At 41.2% G+C, this 21,456-nt stretch overlaps 1 protein-coding gene across 1 annotated transcript in view; it reads right to left on the bottom strand.

Annotated features, from left to right (window-relative positions):
- The window catches only part of FBN1 (fibrillin 1), a 159,233-nt gene extending 153,817 nt beyond the window's left edge, over positions 1–5,416 (bottom strand). Inside the window, exon 1 of the mRNA XM_075045230.1 lies at positions 5,174–5,416. Coding sequence (XP_074901331.1) covers positions 5,174–5,343 — 170 coding nt within the window. The 5' untranslated portion in view covers positions 5,344–5,416. The remainder of the gene's footprint in view (positions 1–5,173) is intronic.
- Positions 5,417–21,456: the final 16,040 nt, after the last annotated feature.

The raw sequence follows: 21,456 nt of genomic DNA, 5'->3' as shown, positions 1-21,456 counted from the left end.
GCACGCCCAAAACGAATTGAGTCCTAAGTCTGCACTACAAACTACGCCGGCACAGAACTCCATCCCCATAAATCATAAACCAGAAATGGGATTAAGGCCATGCCTTTTAAAGAGATGGTATCTGAATGACAGGATTTGGAAATCTAAGTGGAGAGTACAAAGACTATGTAGGCCTGAAGATTATTTACTTTTTACTGTTTTTCTTCAGGCTGAAGAACAACATGGAACTAAAACAAGAATGCTAGCATGGGAGCTTTGCATTGCTACTGGCTCTGCTTAAAGCAATCCAGTGCAGACTATTGTCAGACAGCTTTCATTAAATGAATTTTAAAATTTCCATACAGTATTTGAACTAGTATATTCCAAGATGTAATTAAAACCTATTGTGACAGCCAGGGGAAGATATCTATAGGATCAGAACTTAAAATAATGTGTTATTCCCTCTTTAAATATTAACCCTTCAGCAAGTGTTAGTAACAGCTATTGCCAGCCACAGAATAGATTCTGTGCTGGCTTCTTGCTCGGTTCCATCTGCTTTCCCTACTCCTCATCCATACACCCTGCTCCCCAGAGAAAGTCACACCTACATCAAATCGCATCATACAGTCCTACTGAAAGGAAACATGTAGATGAGACACAGCGCCAAGATCTATGAACTCATTTCACTCTAGAAGTAGATTTCCAAGGATAATGTAATAAGAAAAAAAATAGCATCACAACCATCGGCAAATAAATTCAGAGAGGTGCAGAATCTTAATGCTACGTGTAGTTGCCAAGGACTTCAGGTCTTACATTAGGATGCACTGGCATAAAAGTTCTTCATCCTCCATATAGGCTTTACCCCGTAAGGCACAGAGGACTGGAAGGAGGCTGGCCATGCCACCTGGAAGCCAGGTGAGTGCTCAGCACAGCAGTATTATATCAACTTGCAGGTATCTTTAATTAAGATTTTTATCCCCAAGTATTCAGGCTGCCTCCTGCTCACAGAGTGACACTGACAAGGTGTGGCACCAGCAGCTGGCCAGAGGTGTGCAGGCCAAAAGTGGTAACAAAAATGTTTCAGGTTTTTCAGTATAAACCAATATTTACCGGTACGGAAAGTCTCCTTTTCTTCAGCAGGCTTTTAGTGGTAAATATTAGTTTAAAACTAAAACCAGAAGCCTTAATTATATAGTTGAATACTGGAATTATGTTATAGATTTATAAGATTTATTTTATTTTAGGGAGCAGTCATGCATAAAAAGGGTCAAATCCAATCAAGTTTACTCAAGTAAGCATATCAGTAAACCTGTGGACTTCTTTGGGATGACCAAATGAAATTGGTCCAAAAAAATTCAATCCCCTGTTGAATAGCTTTAATCCAAGAGTTTTAGGAATCATTTTGGAGCCAACTATTCTGTTCCGCAATATTCACTATCATTTCAACTTAATAAAAACAAAGAAATTAAATCATTCTTGCACAAATGCATTTAATTAGTGTCTTAATTAGAGTCATGTCACAATTCAGCTATCTTGAAGAAATTTTAGTTCTTTTAAAATTTCTGCTGAGCTATTTGTTAGGCAAATAATTGCTTTCTTTGGCCATTATACTGAGAAGAGACTGATAAACATGAAAAACATTGTTTAAAATATTATTAAGAACTAACTGACTGATCCTCATTAGAGTTTGAGGTCTTTGTCTAGCATCATCAGAAAATGGGAAATCCTAATTAATTCCAAGATCTTTAAGCACAATACTTCTTGTACTCAGTCAAGTACCAACCAAATCACGAGTAATTTTTTATTTTTTTTACTTTATATTCAAATGATTGAAACACATATAAATGGTTGACTTCAAGTAAGTATCATTTAGAAAGAACTTCCCATTCATGGCCAGTTTTGTAGGTTTTATTTCTTCAGAAGTTGATGCTGCATTCTTAGGTGTTTAAGGGGTAGCAGCATAATAGCTTGATGCCTTATAATTCAATACATTAATATTTGTGTTAAAGTTTTGGGGATCCAGAGAATAAAAGTGTCTCAGTGATGGCTTATTATTTTAACTTGCTGAATCACAATGGATTCCAGCAACATTTCCATGAATGAAGAATCTAGTTATATTCTGAAATAATTACTGCCTTTATTCTGATTGCTTGCTGATCACTTAGAGGCACCCCACATTAGCACATAATACACATTGCCTTAAACCAAACACAGATGGCATTACAAGGACTTCATTGCTAATGCTTTCATAGCTGGACCAGTTTAAACTACATGAGCAGCAGGCTTAAGGTCTTAAAATTAGTACATAAGAGGCATTTCCAAATAATTTATAAAGTTAAAATATACTTCCAGAATCATATTATATGTTCAGACAGCTCGCTGGCATAAACAATGAGGCAAAGGTCACAAGGACAAAAGCAAACATCTTCCGCCATCAACAGCGTGGAGTAAAAAATGTAAGTAAGTGGGGAAAATCACAAGAATTGAAACATCTTAGGCTTCTTCATTTTAACATACACGGCCAGTATTCACACAGAGGCTAACCTCAATACCTTTAAATGCTAAAAGACTTTCAATAGCCATTGTAATCACACAAAAAATCTAAATGTAAAGGGTTTTCTCTAAAAATGTGTCTCCATGCTCCTACATTCAGAGCAGGAGTTCATGGCAGAAAGAAAAAAAGTCTTAGTCAACTACAATAACATGAAATTAAAGTTCCCCAGCATCTGTTATGACTTGTATTACAACTCTCAGATTCCCAAATGTATTTGTACTGATGAACAAGTTAAAAAAATAGTATGTCTTCTTGTAAAATCGTATTTTTAGTGTTTTAGTCCTTCAATAACAATGAAATCTCCTTGTCTAATGTATATACAGTTCCTGTACATTCAAAATATGTTTTCCATCTGGCTTTCCAAAGAATTAGTTCCAACCTTGTCTATTAAAATGACAATTCTTTTTATTCATATTGTACAGTACAGTACCACACCTAAGGAAGCGCTCACAAGTTCTAAACTGGAAATATCCAGCAGGATTCACCCAACAATGATCAAGATGACTGTGTGTGTTAACAATCTCCTCCAAGCAATTTGGGAACTCTACACTCAGTCTCAAATGAGAGTTACAGGAAAAGGTCTGACAGGCAACCAAACTAATAATTTGTTTTGTCTTTACTGTATCTCAGATTATCTGGCAAATTATTATATCCTTGTTAAGAACCTGCTTCCCAAGGGCACCCATTCAGATTTGTAATATTCCAAATAATTGACCAAGACATAAAATACAAAAAATGGATATTGCCATTACCTTTAAATTTGCAGATTACTAAGCAGAGATGTATCTCATAGATAATACACAGTAAAAGGCGGAATCATTGCAAAGTACATAAAAAATGGAAGGCTTCAGTTAAACATAAAAATCAACTCATAAGATTAAATACTTACCCTATCCCATTTTAGATTTCAAAAATAATTAACACTTGAAATATCATCTCTCGATGCACTATTACTACTGTCTAAACAGCACAGTTTTAGAGCAATGGTTACATTCACCAAAGAAATTTTAGCCTCAGCTAACGTGCCTCTAACTCCCACCAAGTCCATCAAGTCAGCACATGTGCTAGATGGCATACTCTGTCCCACTGATCAGAAAATGGTGTTTGTCAGTTTGATATTAACTCAGAGTTCTATAATGAGAAAGTTTATTAAAACTACCTGAAGAATAAAGGCACTTTCTGATAAATATTTTTCCTTATCATCTTTTATTGTGCAATTAGTCCTACAAACTTTACTGCATGTCCTCCTCACCTCCTAGTTTTTGTTACAGGAAGAATCTACTTTGTCCAACTATTTCTCTCGTGACAAGGTATAAGGAAATGAAATAAGAGAGTCTGACCCTACAAAATCAGATCCTTGAAAAACAATACCGACAGCTTGCATCCATTTTTGCAGCATGGGGACCTAAAAACACAAACCTTTTCCAATCAGGCAAACATAAAAAAAAAGCCAAGATTGCAAATCTGAATATAAATAAAAAGTACTACACAAGTATGAGGAAGTTAGCAAGGAATTAAAGCATATTCAACAAGGCCTCTAAAAATGAAGTTGTAACAGCTCCTTTTTGAGGAAATCAGGAAAAGAAAGAAAATAGCTCGCATCCCTTACTGAAGCATAACTATCTCCATATAGTTTTTGCTACATTTCCCCTCTGCCTGATGAGTGAAAAATCTGGCTACGGGCTGAAAAGGTGCATTGGAAGACCTGAAAAAGGAAACCTCTTTTTTCTTCCAGTATTGCAAGCTTTTCACCTTTACAGTGAACTAAGCTTTCAAATGCACACACACGCAATGCCTTTCGGCTGACTTTAACCATTTTGCATTGGAAAGGTGTTCCGTTAGAATCGGTAAAACAGTTTGCCTGACAGAGATTCACCCTTTAAAAAAGCCACTCTGCTAAGCATGTACCACAACGTTTCATAATGATTTTAAACTCGTGTATGCTTGGGCTCACTCATATTAGTACTAGAGAGCTCTGATACCAAAAAATGGTCCCTATTCTTGCCCCCTGCCGTCCCCAGGTCACAAGGAACACCAGATACGCAAAGACAGTCCACTTGAGTGCAAGAGGAGATGCACAGGTTTAAGGTGGAGATGAAAGAGGCCAGCTAATGGGAAGGGCACACACGCCGTGCTCTCTGGGCCTCGTCGCTACTCTGCTTTATGCAAAGCAGAAATACGGGACGCCGGAGGAATGCAGGAGCCCGCAGTGTGCCTTTAGCTATGTCCTTCCCAGAAGCTAAATGAGGGACCTCCGAGCTGCAGCGCCTCATCCTCACGAAGCATCACCCACCCGAAGGCGAAGTGAGGCTGCAGCGCGCAAGGGACCCAGCGCCCTGCCCCGGGGACAGCTTGGGGGGGGGGGGGGGGGGGAGGCCGTCGGGGCTCCGCGCTCCCCGGCCCCGGCGCTACCCCGGGATGCTGCGGGCGGCGTCCGGCGCCCCCCCCCCCCCTTCAGCCCAACCTGCCCCTCGGCAGAGGCAGCCCCAAGGGGGCGGGGGGCCGCGGAGCTCTCCCACCCCCGCCAGCTCCCACCGCAACAGGGCAGCGGCTACGGATGCGCGCACACACGTATGCGGCCAGATCTACGCCCGCTCCCCGCACGGCGGCACCCCGGGAGGGGCCCGGCCCCGCACCTACCCTTTGAGCGCGTCGTGCCCGCCGCCGCCCTGCCCTCGCCTCTTGGCCCGGCTGGCCCGGCTCTCCTTGGCGCTCACCCCCTCGGCGTGCCCGGCGGCGGCGGCGCCCGCCTGGGACGCCCACAGCACGGCAACTCCCAGGGCGATCCCCAGCAGCCGCCCCCGCCACATCGCGTCCCCCGAGCCCCCGGGCTGCGAGCGGCCGCCGCCTCCTCTCCGCCGCCGAAGTCCGCCGGTCCCCGCCGCCCTGCCTCCGACCGGCCTCTCCAAGGCGAGCTGCGGGGAGAGAAAAGGGGAGGGGGGGGAGGGTTAGGGACCGAGGAAAAGCGGGCGCGGCCGCCCCGCGCCCCCGGCCCCCGGCCAGCCCGGCGCTAGCCCGCCCGCGGGAGGCGGCGGCCGCGGGGGATGGCGAGGCGCTGCCCGGAGCCGCGCGGACTCTACCTTCCCTCCAACAGCATCCGCGGGGGCTGCCGCGCCCGCCGCGGACAGCCCGCGGCCGCCGCCACCGCTCCCGGAGCCGCTCCGGGGCTGGAAGCGTCTCCCGGGCACGAACCCTTCCCGGCTCCCCGAGCCGGGCACCGCGGCGAGCCGCGGCGGCTGGAGCGCGGTGCCCGGCCGGGGCGCGCCGCGGGCAGGGAGCCCCGCGCCCAGCCCGCCCGCCCCGGGAGAAGCCCGCTGCGAGGGGCGCGCACCCGCTGGAGCCGCCGCCGCCGGCTGCCGTTCCCGCTGCTGTTCCAGCTGCGGCCGCTGCACCCACCGCTGCTCCAGCTGCGGCTCCAGCTGCCCCCTCCCTCCCTCCCTCCTCCTCCTCCTCCTCCTCCTCCTCCTCCTCCTCCTTTTTCCCCTCCTCTCTCCCCCCCCTCCTCTTCAAGTATCGCCCGCGCAACACTTTCTCGCGAGAGAGAGGTGAATAAAAATGTCCCCCCCACCCCCGAACCGCCACCCGGGGGGCTCCGGGGGCGCTCGGCGGTGCCCGGGCGGCTCCCGGAGCGGGAGGCCCCTGGCGAGCCCCGCGGCCGGTCACCTGCGGCGAGCCGCCGGCCCGGGGCTGGAGCGGGGGATGCTCTGCCCCGAGAGGCTCGCCGGGAGCGCAGGCAGCCTGCGGTCCTGCCCGGGAGGACGGGGCTCTGCCGCCTCCCTCGGCCGCGGGGGAAGCCGCGGCCGGGCAGCGCTGCCTGCTCAGGTTACCCCGCGGGGCCGTCCCCCCCCCGGCTTACACGGAGGCAGAAGCGTTAGCATCTGGGCTCGTCCCGATGCCGAGCAGCGAAGTGCGTAACACAGGACTGGGGGGGGAAGTGGACGCCTGTGCCTCCGTCTAAAAATACATACATGTCCTAGAGGTGCAGCGTTTTGCACCTATGTAGCGGCTTAAGGAAAAAACTTAAATAGTATCTGTTTCCCTTATAAGGAAAAACAGCAGCGGTGTTGGCTTTACCTTAGAAGCTGCTGCAGAGCGAGTAAGGCGCTTTCTAGCAACTATTATGGCACAGACACCGACGCAGCGAGCTCTTCTGTACGTACTCCTCAGTCTCTAGAGCCAGCTCCAGAGCAAATGTATGCCTCATCCTCACCAAGGAAAGGAAAAAAAGCCCTGCAGTGTGTACTTATGCTTTTAGGTTGATTTAGAAATCCTGAAATGCTGAAGAAGAGCAAAGCACTACCACCCCTTGAAAGGTAGAAAGTTTTAATACTGACATAATTCAGGGGAGGGGGGGGAAGAATAGTTAATAGAGTTCAAGCCCAGATTGTATACCCCGCTCAAGTAGCTCAGTGCTGAGATTATCCCATTTCAACATACACAGAAAATACAAAACAAAAAAAAGCAGACCTATTAGACTGAAAGTAAATTATATTTATGCTGGTCTCCACTTATTTTGGCAGAAGTGTTGCATTTCCTATTTCGCAGGTATTTTCAGTTTTTGTTAGTTTCAGGCAGGTACTGATGGTGAATGGTTCTGTATTATTGAACTGAGGTTGCAAAAGCTCAGGTGCACAATTTTAGAAGCAAGCAGCTGACCACCCACCCACAGCAGCTGTCAAACCACCCTGCCCAGAGATAAATGCATGGTGTGTCGTGTACCACTAATACACTATTAGGATAAAAGGAAGTACCATGTAAGATATCCTAGTATCAATCTCTGTTTACAGCTGAAATGCAGTGGTGACACAAAATATGATAGATGCTGTTTGAAATACATAGTTTGAATTGGTTTATAGCAGGTTTTATATTATGTATATAAATATGCATTATCCTTCTAAATGTACATAGAAGTATTTGAACTAGTACAGGAAATGCTGTATTTGTGTGTGCCCACCACAATAACAGCATTCTAACCCTTGTGGCTGATTTTTATCAAGAGAAGTGGTGGATTCTGCAAATTACAAACCAGTCATTTGATTTTGACCATTCCAGTGTTACTGTTTAACAGTTTAACATGAAAACTTTCAGACAGACACTTAATACACAGGTAAAATGTAGATGTGCAATACAATACTATGAGATATTGGCACAAGAAAGAAGTAATGGGATTCAGAGTACGGCTCTTCAGTGTTTCTGAACAAGGCTCAAGACAGTAGTGGTATAAGGTTTGGGTTGCTATTTTGTAACTTGTACAAAATGAATCAAGGGAATTAACCGTAATTCTGCAGGGAGAGTATTACTGATTTGCAGTTTGCACCATACAAGTAGATATCAGAGGTTTCAATAAATGCAAAATGTTGATTTTCCTGCTACAATCCAGATGGATAAATAGGAATTTGAGTTTTCAAAGTTTTTCTTATTTGTCTGCCACATAAGCAAAGATAAGATTTTTTTTTTTTTAATGCCTGTGCTTGTTGAAGAGACAATATAGCATCATGTAAAGGATTTTGTATTTCTTTTGCGGTGGCAAATTAAAATTTGCTCAAAAAAGAAAAGAGACCAGGATAAAGGTGGTAGTAACTGTCCCTGCTATTAAGAAAGCCAGGACATGCAGTACATTGATATACAAGTCTCTTCCTTTATTCTCATCTGTGTGTACAGCAAAATCTAAACATTTATTTAGTGAATATAGAAGGTAAATATGCTTAAACCAAACCACTGCAAAAAAAATGTTGCCAGATATTTACTAATTATGTTTATAATGCGAAGATAGAATTTACCAGTAAACAAAAGTGAGTTACGAAAGGAATTCTGGGGTACTATTTACTCAAACATTCTTTCAGTTTCAACATTTTCTGTTTGAACTGCTTTAATTTTCTGAATGAGCTACCAGAAAAATATCTAGTCTGTGTCACAGGTTAGTGGGATGATTTTCTCATATCTTCTAGGACATTTTATGATGTATTATTTGGGATCTTGCATAGTTGCAGAAATGTGGATTACACTATATGAAGTAATGTTACATGGTATGTGGGCTGTCTGTTAATCAATCTAGTGAAATATGTAGCATATCATCAACCTCTGGTGTGTCATTTTAAAGAATATGCTTATATATTGGAAGTACTTAAATTGTTGAAAACTTTAAAATAGTGCCCACCTGGGTTCTCAAACCACTAGAAAAATACACTGGTACAAGCAAAAGACTCAAAACAACTTCTGCTCTCTGCTGCTGAACAGATCTACTAAGGGTCATCCACACACTTTCCCACAGCCACTCAAAGCCTTTGCGAACATTTGGACTCTGAAGAACATCTAGCCAAACAGATTCCTATACAGCCTCCAAAACTCATCCACTCAGAAGTTTCACTTACAGAAAAAAAACAAAGCAGCAATTCTGATGATCCAGTTGATCACCATCTCCCATGACAAATAAAAAGATGAACTCTTAGATTAACCGAGATCGAGAAGCTCTGTGATATTTTAGCTCCTTGATCAAACCCTGGAATCAAACCCAGAAACAAAAGACACCAAGAACAAGGCATATAACATCATTGCTACATGTATAGCAGAATTTGCTGTAACACGTAAGCAACTATTTTTCCACAATGCTGATTCTTCCACATGATTTGAAGGATCTTATAGCTGTTTCTTGGAGGATGTAGATGGCATGGACTGTGGTGCCAGGGCCCAAAATCAGGGAAGGATAATTGTAGGTAGATTGATTATATCAGCGAAGGATAGAGAAGACTTTTGCAGTCAGGTATCAGCTTGAAAGCAATGATCCTAAATATTTACATAACTGCACACACGTTTTAAATCAAGCCCAGTACATTCCTCTAGTAAGATATATGCTCCTAGCTAGCCATGCCTTAGTGCACCTCCCTGTGCTTATCAACATCATGTACATAAACCATTTTATACGGTGGCTAAATTATTAAAATTTAACTGATTGTCAGAGAAATACCTGTTTGTCCTGCTTTTCAACGTTCATAAAAACATTGAAGTTTCCAGTGCTGCTGATCTTTGTGTTCAGCAGCAGTGATGCTAAGTACTGGTCTCTGTCCTTCCTGGCCTTTATCTAGCTGGTCCTCTCTTCATCTTATGCAAATGTTCCTTCCTCTCCTCCTGTGGGATGCTTATCAGAATATTCATATTTTAGACAAATTGTTTTGAAATGTTGCAAACAAAAAAAAAAAAATCTTATCACTGGAAGTACTGTGATAGAGTTGGGACTTCATTTCTTTAGGTTTTTTTTTTATTTCAATTTACATGAACTTTTGCAATAATTGTATTTTTTGATCTGTAAATTTACTCCAACCCAAGTGAGCAAAAAAAAAAGTATGTCCATCTTACATATTTCTTTATTAAGAAAGCCTTGATTATGCCAATGAAAACAAATAGTGTGGGAAAGTTTTAGTGTGTGTATTTTTTAAAGTACATTACAAGCACAAACAGTAATTGCATCCAGACAACCAATTAACTGGTTTAAATATTTTAAAAAAAAAAATAGGTAACAAACTATCACACATTTTTCTTAATGCTGTTTGGTCAGACAAGCTGTGATAACTAGCTATGAAATCCCCTAACGATAGCTTTTGGGGGACAAATTTCACTTAAGACTTTTACTTCATTTTTACAAATGGTTTTATTTGAAGTTTTCATCTGTCAGCTGAGGTTATAATGATGGAGGAAGAAATCCAACCTACATTAGCATATAATTCCATAATTTGTGATACTGTGCAAAGTGTTGGGGTAATATATCTGTAATAGTATAAGAATTAAAAGAAGGTCTCTCTTGGCTCAGGCATTAGGGGCCTATGTGCTTCTGGGGAAATTCCAGTATTTTATCTCAGTTGTATCCTAGATGACCATAAACCTATTACATTTTATAGGGATTCAGAACACGTCTCTCCTATTTATGCCCGTATGGAATAGTTTTAGCACAGAATTTATGTTGTTTTAAACAAAACAATTCCTTTAATTTTTAAGGCCAAGGGAAGTTTTGGTATCACCCCACCAGAAACTGTAGAAGCCAAACAAGAATTGGATTTGTCCTTACTAAGATCTGAATGAAACAGATGTTTTTAATCCTCTAAAACACCTGGATTCTTCAGTATCAGTGACAAAGAAAGCATGAGGCAACTCAAGAGATGCTGAATTCAGATACCCCCTTCTCAGTAATATTTTTAGGAAAGTTCTGTACCACATTCATAGCTATTTTCTTTTCTAAAACTAGGTCTCATTTTAAATCCATCCTTACCTAGTAAGATTGAAACTGTTATACTACATCTCCATTTATTAAAGACATGTGAGATTACATTAACAGAGTTATTCATGGGGGTCTTAAAGAAAAGACAACTAAACCAGAAGAAATCCCATTACTTTTATTCTGTCCTCCAGGAAGAGGAAGCACAACCTATTTTTTGTAAGACGTGTTGAATAGAAATACAACTAAAATACAGTGGAATGGATTTTTTTTTTTTAAATCCTAGTCTAATACAATACATATGTTGACATATTTAATTCTACGCGTACAGTTAGAAAACCTAGTTTAACAATAGCAATTGTTTCTTTGATTTAAAAAGAAAAATTTTAATCCAGCCTTAGTGAAAGAAAAGGAAATACATATACTACTACCTTCTGTCAGCTATAACCCTGTCAAATTTAATGGGAACTTTGCTAGAGTAACAGTTGCAAGCCGAGTTTCCTCAATCTTACATTTGTCCCAGATGAGCCCTTAAATCCCACCTGTAAACTCAGAAGCAAAGTGAAACAAGTTTCATGGCTTAGCTTGAAATGCCAACTGCTGGGTGAATTTTCAGGCTGAGACATTGAGCAAAACAGATACAACTTTTTATTAGAATTAATACATTCCTAGTGGGTGGAAATCAGTAACTAGGAGCCTCTTCTTGTAGCTCTCGTTTATGCAGAACTCCCTACTGACTTGAACAAAGACAGCTGAATCAGGCCCTACATTCCTTCAAACGTTGTGTCAGCAAGGGATTGGGTGTCTCTGCCTCTGTTTTCCATCCCAGTGTTCCTCTAGCTACGAGATGTCTTGGTTGATAGGGAGTTGCCCCATGATGCAGTTGAAATAATAAAATAGGTAATAAGAGACTAGGGATTAGACTCTGAACCCACCACATTCCATTTGCAAGGCCCTTCCTTTGAGAAATAACACTATGAGAGCATTGCATATGGCTCTTGGAATCAATGATTAATTTAGGTTGGAAGAGACTTGTGGAGGTCACTTGGTCCAGTCCCCTGCTCAGAGCAGGACCAACTTAAAAGCAGGCTGCTCAGGCCCTATCCAGCTGAGTTCTGAATATCTCCAATGATGGACACACCACTTTTCTGGAGTAACCTCCTCATTGTTTTCCAACTCTCATTGTGATTAATTTTTCTTAATACTTAGTAGGAATTTCCGTTGTTAGAATTTGTGCCTGTGCCTCTCATCCTACCACTGCTCACCAACCAGAAGAGTCAGGCTCTGTCTCCTCTATACCCTGAAGACAGCAGTAAGATCCTCCTTAACCTTTGCTTCCTAGGTTTGGATGAACCCTCTCCTCAGAGAGCACTGCCTTAGCCCCTATCCATCCTGGTGGCCCTCTGCCAGGCTTGCTCCAGGTGTCAATGTTTTGGGGGTTTAGGGACAGGGGTTTTTTGTGTTTTGGTTTGGGGTTTTTTTTGTACCAGGGAGCCCAGAGCTGGATAAAGCTGGATGCAGTTTCTCAAGTACCAAAGGAGGGGAAGAATCACTTCCCTCCACTGCCCAGTTACACCCCCACTAATACAACCCTATATGCAGTTGACTGCCGGCACTGCAAGGGCACACTGCTGACTCACGTATGATCGTGATGAGTCTCCAGTCAGTGAATAGTTCAGTAAAGCTCTGATCTGCACTTTCCTTTATTCAGTAACTTTCCAAAGGCTGACTTCATTTCCTCAGGTTTTCTAGGTACCAGTAAATTAAGTGAGATCATCTCATGTAGAGTCTGCGATTTCTTACTGGGTATAAAATCATTTGGAGATTTTTTTATTCCCACCCCCCCCCCCCCATCTGTTGAAAGTATTAAAATTTACTTACTGAGAATCACTGAGGGGTTGTTTTATCAGGTTCATAAGTTTCAGCAGCCAGTCTTCATTGCCTCAAAATGCCTATCAGATGCAAGGTCTTTTATACACCACACTGGATAGAACATGAGTCATTTAACAATGCATACATCTTTAATACATCGCATACATCTTTAATACATTGCATCTTGCACTTACTTGGGTATATGCACTCCACAGAAGTCAACAGGAAACTTCCTACTAACCTGAAGATTATTTTGTTTCATTATTAGCCCCTTGTCAGTTATGTATTGGCTCAACTCACAGCAAGCTGTGTCCTAAAATAAGTAGCTATAAAACATATAAATAATGCAAATAATCAGGTTGCTATTCTTTATAAGGAAACAGGAAATAATAATTGCAGTTAATTCAAAAACATATTCATTTTATAGGTAACCAAATTTAGTTAAGGAAGCTATTTTGAGTAGGAAGTTGCAATAGATTCCAAATACTGTGGCTCAAAGTGGGAATGAGAAGGGACAGGAAGAAAGCTCTGTAAGTTTTGGGGCCTTTTTTTAAAACCTTTTCTTCTTTCCTACAAGGAGAATTAAGGTGTAGGGATAATTTAAAATTTATTACTTAGAATCCTTGAAATGTGACTAACTTTTACCAGTGTTTCTAGTACAAATCATTCAGATTACAATTTAAATGGGGGAAGCAATTCTAATATTAAAAAAGAAAAATCTTTAAAGCCCTTTTTATAAGAAAAAAAAATATTGCCTCTAAAACATCCCTAATGGTTTGCAAGTTATCAACACCAGATCCACCCAAAATTGCTATTACTGTGATGAATGGGGTGGAGTTCAGAAAAGATTGGTCTGCTACGTTTCTTTCTTAAAGGGACAGGTTTTGACACTTTACAAATTTTAAATAAAAATGTTGAAAACTGTTTTTAGCTTTGTGAACTCCTTTCAATACCAAAAAGAAAAAAAATACCCCATAACTTCAGACGAATAAGAACAGAGGTCAAACAGGCACACAGTCAGCAGAGGAAATGTCATCTGACACCCGTAAGGGAGAGCCAAGGAAAAATACTCATGGGCAGGAGATGCTTGGGAAAAAGGACATCTATATCTATCTGTCTATAGATATATGGTTATATAGTAAGGCTGACTTTTCCCACTCCTGTTCATCAGTAAAAGGAAGGAAGTCTAATTTTATGGATGAAACAGTAGGTGATGTAAATAAGGAGATTCATGCTGCCTCTTCAAGATAAGGAAATCTTCCAGAGGCTCCAGTCTGGGATGCATTTTATGATAAACTATTAGGAAAACATAGCTGCTCTGCACTGCAATGATCTGGAGAAACTTCCTTTGGCACTACAAGCCTAGTCCAAAGCCTGAGATAATTTTTTTCCCCCCTCTACTTACTTCAGTGGACTCTAGAGCATGCCCTGACTTCAGTGTGGTGAACGCTATTCCATCAGTCAAGCTAAGTTAGAGCAGTGAAGTTTCTGAAAACAGCAAATTACATAGATTCTAATGCATTATGGAGAACTGGAAACAATTCCTTCCATACAGTTGGCTACAAAGTCTTTCCTCCTTTTCAAATTATGCAGTCCTCTGCATTCTTTGGTCCATACACAGGGGTCTTTACATACCTGAGTTTTTGTCACAAACAGTAAACCAGCAACAAGCCTGTGCAGTCTTGCTGACTAAATATTCGGAGTCCTGCACATTGAAAATACAAAGAGAAATCTTGGCAGTGTTGTCTAAAACAAGAAATTAACACTTGTTGAATTTACTCCAACTTGTAAAAAGTAAGTCTTCAGAATTCACATACGTATCATGCTCTAATATACATGTTCAGCAGTGACAAATTCGGAGCTAAATGCATTATAGAAACAATTACACCATTGTATCAGTTCAGTGGATCACTGATATGCATGTGCTGACAATGGTCATTCCCCATGGAATCCTGGAAAAAGTTGCTTTTTCTAGGGCCTCTCAGCACTCAAAAATCTTATTAGCCTTTTCTATGGGTTTTTTTTGGTTTGGTTTCCACATCTGCCCCTCCCCCCCAGTGGTATCATAAACTGCATTTTAAGGGTAAGGTTGACTTAAGCAACCCTGGTAGCTACTTACCCTACTTTGACAGGCTTGTTTCACAAGCTGCCCTTCCTCTTCCCATGGTGAAAAAACTATATAATACCATTTGCAAGAAAAAGAAAAAAAAAAAAAGGAAATATAAAAATGAAATATCTTTAAGAAAATACTATCATTTATGCCACTGGCTAAACCCTGTAATATGGAACACATTAGCCCTGTGCTTAATCAAATCCCATCCTGGAGAAGAGAGCTCTTCTAACACATTTGGAACTAAATTCTGTGTTCTGTTAACTGTGATTGAAGGACCAGAGTAGAAAAAAAATCTGAGGATTCTTCCACTCATGCAGAATGCAGGTGGGATTTAGCCCAGGAAGATGCTAGGAAGTACAACAGTGTGTTAATCTGCAAATCCCAGCTATAAACCTATCTGAGTCTGCACTGTTCAACCTTACTCCTGAGCTATCAGCAGACAGCTTTGTTTCAAGAAAACACTGTCTGACAGCTGCCAGGTGTAGAAGTTGCTGTTCTTCAGATGATCAGCAAAATATATTCCACAGTTGCCAGCACTTCTGCAAGAAAGCATTCAGCAGACAGTGTGGTGATTTAATTTATAAGGTTGTTCATATTCCAGCAGCTCTCAGAAACCCCAAGTGAGACTGTGGCCCTATTGCACTATACTAACAGCACAGAAAGAAAGCTCCAGACAATTAGCCATTGCCATTTAACACCAGGTCTAGGCAAACTGTAGCAGTGGTGGAAAGATGCTCTGAGAGCGAGGCAGAAACATATGCAGTAAGCAGTCCATCTCTAGGATGACTCCAGAACTTCATTTACCATAACTAGATCTTACAGCTTTTGGATATGACCACTTGCATAGTCATTTTTAAGACCTCTTTCCTTGTCAACAGTCTCATTCTTGTAAAACTACAAAAAAGGATGAGAATAATTATAAGGGGTGGGGGTGTCCCATTATCAAGGATTTTAGCAAATATTTCTTATCAGTCATATCATTGCTTCCGGTGGTAACAACAGTGAGCTTCCTAACAGAAGTGAAGAGCTGACATCTAGCAATGTTTTAAAGTACCATGTCACATACAGCAATCCACAGGAACTGCTTGACGTGATCATAGATTTCTTCCTCCTCTTTCACTGTTGCTACTGTGAGCTGAAGTAATGGCAGTAGATTTTTTTCCCCACGATTGTTTCCTCTCCATCCTCCCTGTTCTCCCCATCTAAAATTAAGAACAGCTGAATATATACTTCAATGGTAGGAAGTATGCTGACCTAAAAGGCAGAAGCAGTAGGAATAAGGCACAACCTGTTGGGGGCTGGACAACAGCTTACGGTCCAACCAGCCTCAACCATTCTGTGAATCCGGTAAGAACTCATGCACTAAATCCAAGTGGGCCCAACAAAGTAAAAGGAACCTGCCTTACCTCACACATACCCAACAGGTGTGTTCTTAGCCCAGATGAAACCTTACTGAACTATTGCTGACATTTGTGAAGGTGACTGAGCACTGGAACACATTGTTCCATAGAGGTTGTGGAGTCTCCATCCTTGGAGATATTCAAAACCCCAGGCAACTGGCTCTAGGTGGCCCTGCTTGAGCAGGGGAGGTTGGAACAGGTGACCTCCAGAGCTCCTTGTCAACCTCAACCACTCTGATTCTGTGCTCTGACAAGTAGGGTTACAGGGATCACGAGCTTCATACTGGGATCTACTCAATCACTTCCTCTCTGATACTTCTACTGGGGCAGTGTTTCAATAGATTTTATGTTTCAGAGACCTAGAATCATTGAGTCTGAATCCATACTGGCCAGGTTCCCTGTTCTCCTAAGCACAAGGACCCAGACGTCCTACTTTGACTCACACGTTAAGCTGCAGAGCTCTTAAATAACCACATCTGCTTCTTGGAGGAAGGTACTGGAGCATATGCATGCCTGAAACTGCAAGGTTATAGGACTACTACACAGATTTGATGCAGAGAGCTAACAAACTGAACCTGCAGAGAAGAATAACAGCAATACCACCAAAGCAGGCAGGGAAACTTGTTTCAATTATCAAGTCCCAGTGCCTGCATTGCAGTGCTGGAGTGGCAGACCTGGGATGGGCCCACCTGCAGAATTGCCAGATGTCAGGCAGGATGCCCCAAGCAGCAGTGGATCCTTCCCTACCCAGGCCCATGCACTCCCACAGGCAGGGCCTGCCAGTTCATTTGAGTAAAGAAACTCCTGCACCAGCTGCCTGCCTGTGTGCTTTTAACAGCTGTACAGATAATTTTATTTCAACATTACGTATCTTACCTGCTTCCTACATGTGTACGATTTTGATTTAGTTTGACTGTTGACACTGCTGTTCAAAAGAAGAGTTAAGAACAAATTAAAATCCCTGGCTGATGAATTGGTCACAGCTTCCCACAGGGACTGCTCAGACATCCGCAGTGATAAATAGAGTCAAAGCCTCTACTGGCTTGGCTCATGTTTATTAGAACTATCTGCTAATGACCTAAAGGGAACAATCTTGAGAAACGTAGAAAATAGTTTCCCCAGCTATTGGTTATTATAACATGCATCACTGACCCAGTCAAATAATCTCTTGTAAGAGTACTGCAGGAAGACAGGAGTTACGTTTTATGAAGGATTTTACTTTTCACATTTGGTTTCCTTCCAGCTTGGAAGGAAACTGAGATACTTAAGTTTTCCACAAAAGAAAAATCATGTGGAAAAAAGGCCAGGTTTGGATCTCCTAAGCAGTTTCATTTCAATTTTGACTTTTTAGAGTTGCAAAAGTTTACAAACAAAGACTCATTTTAAAACAAAAGGTTCCACTCAAATAGCGTTAAAATGTTTCAATTCCTGGAACATTTCCATTTTTCTTCCATAACTTACTATGAAGACAAACACAATTTTAAGAGAACTGTATTTTCAAATGGAAAATTATCAACATTTTCTTTATTGACTCTCTACCCCTCTTATTCCCCTTTTCTTTTCTTCCAAATACTAGTCTAAGACATTCTAGAAGAAAACGGAAAAGTTACGAGTGGGTAGTTTCAAAAGAGCAGCTAGCTTCTGAAAAGTGAATCCTCCATCTACATTTTTCTTAGTATACTCTCTCTGAGCAGAAAAAGAAGAAAGGAGACAAACATCCTATGAGGTACCTTATCTTCTCCAAGGACAGTGTATTAGCAAGTCATTTCAAAACCTTTAAAATACAGACTCCAGGAAGCATAGAAAAATTTAGTTGAGAACTTACCCATTAACTATTGCTAAATTAAGCCTGTGCTGCACACCTGTATAGTGTTGATTACAACATCAGTACCTTGAGCAAAGAACCAGGGGATTGCTGGAAAAGTAGAAGTTTCCATTCTGATCCTGTAGGTTCTCATCTGTTTTCCAGCTAGTGGAAGCCACATCCTACACAAAATGGCCAACTGGCAAGCTTAAAGGAGGAACCCAGTCATTCGACAGTCTCCATATGTCCCACAACTTGCACAGCCCCAAACAGCATTAGACACGCACCAAAACTGGCATGTCCCACAGAACAAACATATAGCAACACTACAGATGCGACTGGGTTCTGCTGGTGTTTCTACAGCCTTGGCTGCAGTTTGAGTTACCGTGACATTGACACTAACACCCCCTGTGAACAGGTTTGAGGGCACAGAAAATAAATGTTTAGTATACAGCTTTAAGATTTTTTTGTATGTACTGATTTTAAAGCTGTGGGTGCAGTTTGGCCTTTAAAGTCAACATATAAAGAACAGTTTCGTTTAGAGAGTTACATTGGCAAGAATCCCAGTCACTTAACTGGTTTCTCTATAGAAAGAGAACATGAGCAGAAGGAAGGAGAAGTTACGAGTAGACTTTTGGTTTTTACAGAATATTAACACCATCCTTAAATCTATTGTGATGAAAAGTGTTATATAAAAGTACGTATAAGACCACTAGAGGGGAGTAAAGTAACTTAAAAGTTAATGTTTCCTCTACTTGGTTTTGCTGTACAAATTGCATTTGCACATGTTAATTAACAGCTATAGTAAAACCAAAGTATTAAAGAATTGCATTTGCTTAACATTCTAAGCAAAGCTGATTAGATAATTACAGTATTTCTGCACCATTGTCCCCTCTCACTAGGCTGCAGGCTGACAGGGAACATTAGTCATCTGGATGAAGCCAGAACACCAGGGATGGCATTCAGCCAGAACATTTGGCAATAGACATGAATTTCTTTACTTGTATTCAGATTTATAAAGAAGCAACGCTACATGATGAAAACAGACTCATTTTATCAAGTGTGAAAAAGGCACCAGGCTTAAAAGCTTGCTTGGTAGGTAAGCATGTACAAGAGGCAGGAAAACAAGAACGTCGGTTCTCACATAGATCACTGCCCAAGTCTACACAACAGTGAAATATTTACCCAAGCAACAAGAACAGAAAGAGAAGCATGATTAATTTGGAAGTGTGAAGTACTCTGCATCAGAATGCTGGGTGAAATCTCACTACAGCTGCAAGTAATGTGCTCCTGTATCAATGCCAGGTTACCATCGTCTCCATTGTAACCCATCTACGCCATGGGAGACAAAACTGTGCAGTGAATCTGCACAAAAGAGCAAACGTTTAAAATAAATTTCAATGGGAGATCTTAGCAACTCCCACAGAACAAAGGGAAACATGAGAACAGAGTTCCAACAGCAGAAGAATGGCTTTGACAGCAAATTTTAAGGATGAATGACTGAAATATATATATGTGACTGTGTATCTCAATACTTCTGGGAAGTATACCCAGCTTGAGATTTTATGGGAAAAGGGACACTATACAGTAGTAAGTAGATCTCCAAACTTCAGTGGAAAGTACCAATGACAAAATAAAGAGGTAAGGGGGTAACGAGATACGAAATTCCAAAGGTGTTAAGGAAAGCCTGGGAATGCAAGCAAGCCAGAGCTCTCTTTAGTTGCATATCAACAGGTTATACTTACAGAAGTTGGATTTAATCATAGCAGTCTTGAAAGGCTTTCACAATCACAGATATGGTGTTTTGCAAAGATTGCAGTAATTCTGCAGAAGAACAGACAACCAGTTGAACCAGTCTGAAAACTATCAAACGTGGTAGGACCAAAACTGTTTGGTCTAATTTTTTTCCATTTACCATTTGCTGTTCTTTGCACCATTTCCACATTTGCATGCAACAACAGACTTATGCATCTTAAAAGCTGACTTATGCAAAAAAAATTGAAAGAAATGGTGTTATTTAAGTGAAAGAAAACTGAGGAGGAAAATAGTAGTTTTTAAGCATGACATAAAAGAAATCCCTATTCAATGTCCTTGGTAGATTGGAGAAGCAGTAATGAGCTAAAACTGCAGCAAAAGAGTTCAGGTAAGACACAAAGGGAACGGGGAGGCCTCCTTCCAGCAGTAAGGATAATACTGGAAAGGATTTGTCTGGGCAGTTGTAGAGTCTCTGTTATTGGAGACCTTTAAGAACACATTGGACGAACATCCATTAGGAGAACCATCAGCACAGGTGATTCTGCCTTGCATCAGGAAAACAGACTGCAGGACCTTTTTAGAAAGGTAAAGATGGAGAAGACCTGTGATATTACATAAATTGTAATTCATTAATATCACGTAATATGATGAATTGGATAACACAAGAAAAAAATTGTATCTGTCACTCTGGAGAAGAAATAAATAAAAATGAATCAATTTCCCACCAGCAAAGGCTGAACGAGAGAATGAGGGGAGCCACAAACACCTCTTAAAACAACATTATGCTCAAACAAAGGAAAAAGAAAAAAAAGAAAAGAAAAAAAAGAAAAAGGAGCCGATGCAAAGCCAAAGTGAAAGAAAGTCCAAGATTAAAACTGGGGCGAAGGGGGGCTAAGTGCAAAGCCAGAGGGGATAAACCAGACTAGAAGAGAGGACAAAGCAAAGAAGTGTAAAAGCACAGTAAAGCCATCAAGTAGAAAGAAAAGGTAATTTAGTGGTTAAAGTACTAGCCTAGGATTTAAAAGACCTGGTTTTAATTCCCTGTTCAGGCTTCCTAACCTTCTGAACAAGCTACCTAACCTCTCATGACCTCAGTTCCTACTCATATAACTATTCTTGTGCACAGAAACTTGCTGCGATAGGATACAAGGTTTCAGATGTGCATATATGTCTACCAAAAGTAAGGAATGTGGGAATTTAAAGCTAGTTTATGCAAGACTTTTTTTTTTTTTTCATTAATAGCTACAGGTGTTGCTCATTCCAGCTGAAAGAGGCCACTGAAGAGACAAGCTAAAACACTAGAATGCGAGACCAATAATTAATGTATTAATTTCTTGAAACATTAATTACTCAAAACATGCATGAGTTAAACAAATCCTGTGCACTCCTGTTCTGTACATCATATATAAGCATCTTATGCACAATTAACTATATAAAAGATGTTTAAGATGTGCATACATTTTACATTTTAATTACCATTTAAACATAGCATAAAAAAAGACGTCTTGGAAATAGCTTCTATCATAATGGTATTTTAGTATGAAACAGAGTGATACATTTTTACAAAGAGGTTGTTCTAAGCAGGAATGTACAGACATACTACACCTGCAAGATAAAGTGGCTAAAGAAAATATAAAGAACAAAAATACAGCAAGGAAAAGAGTACCACTGCATTCTGCTACTTTGGGGATGGGAGTGGGGTGTGGTTAAACAACTTTTAAGCTAAATAGTGCCGAACTGCAACATCACTAGAATACAATTAGATCTGGCTCC

This window comes from Buteo buteo, chromosome 13 (assembly GCF_964188355.1).
Source record: "Buteo buteo chromosome 13, bButBut1.hap1.1, whole genome shotgun sequence".
Lineage (NCBI taxonomy): Eukaryota > Metazoa > Chordata > Aves > Accipitriformes > Accipitridae > Buteo > Buteo buteo.
This window is presented reverse-complemented; position numbering and strand designations above follow the sequence as displayed.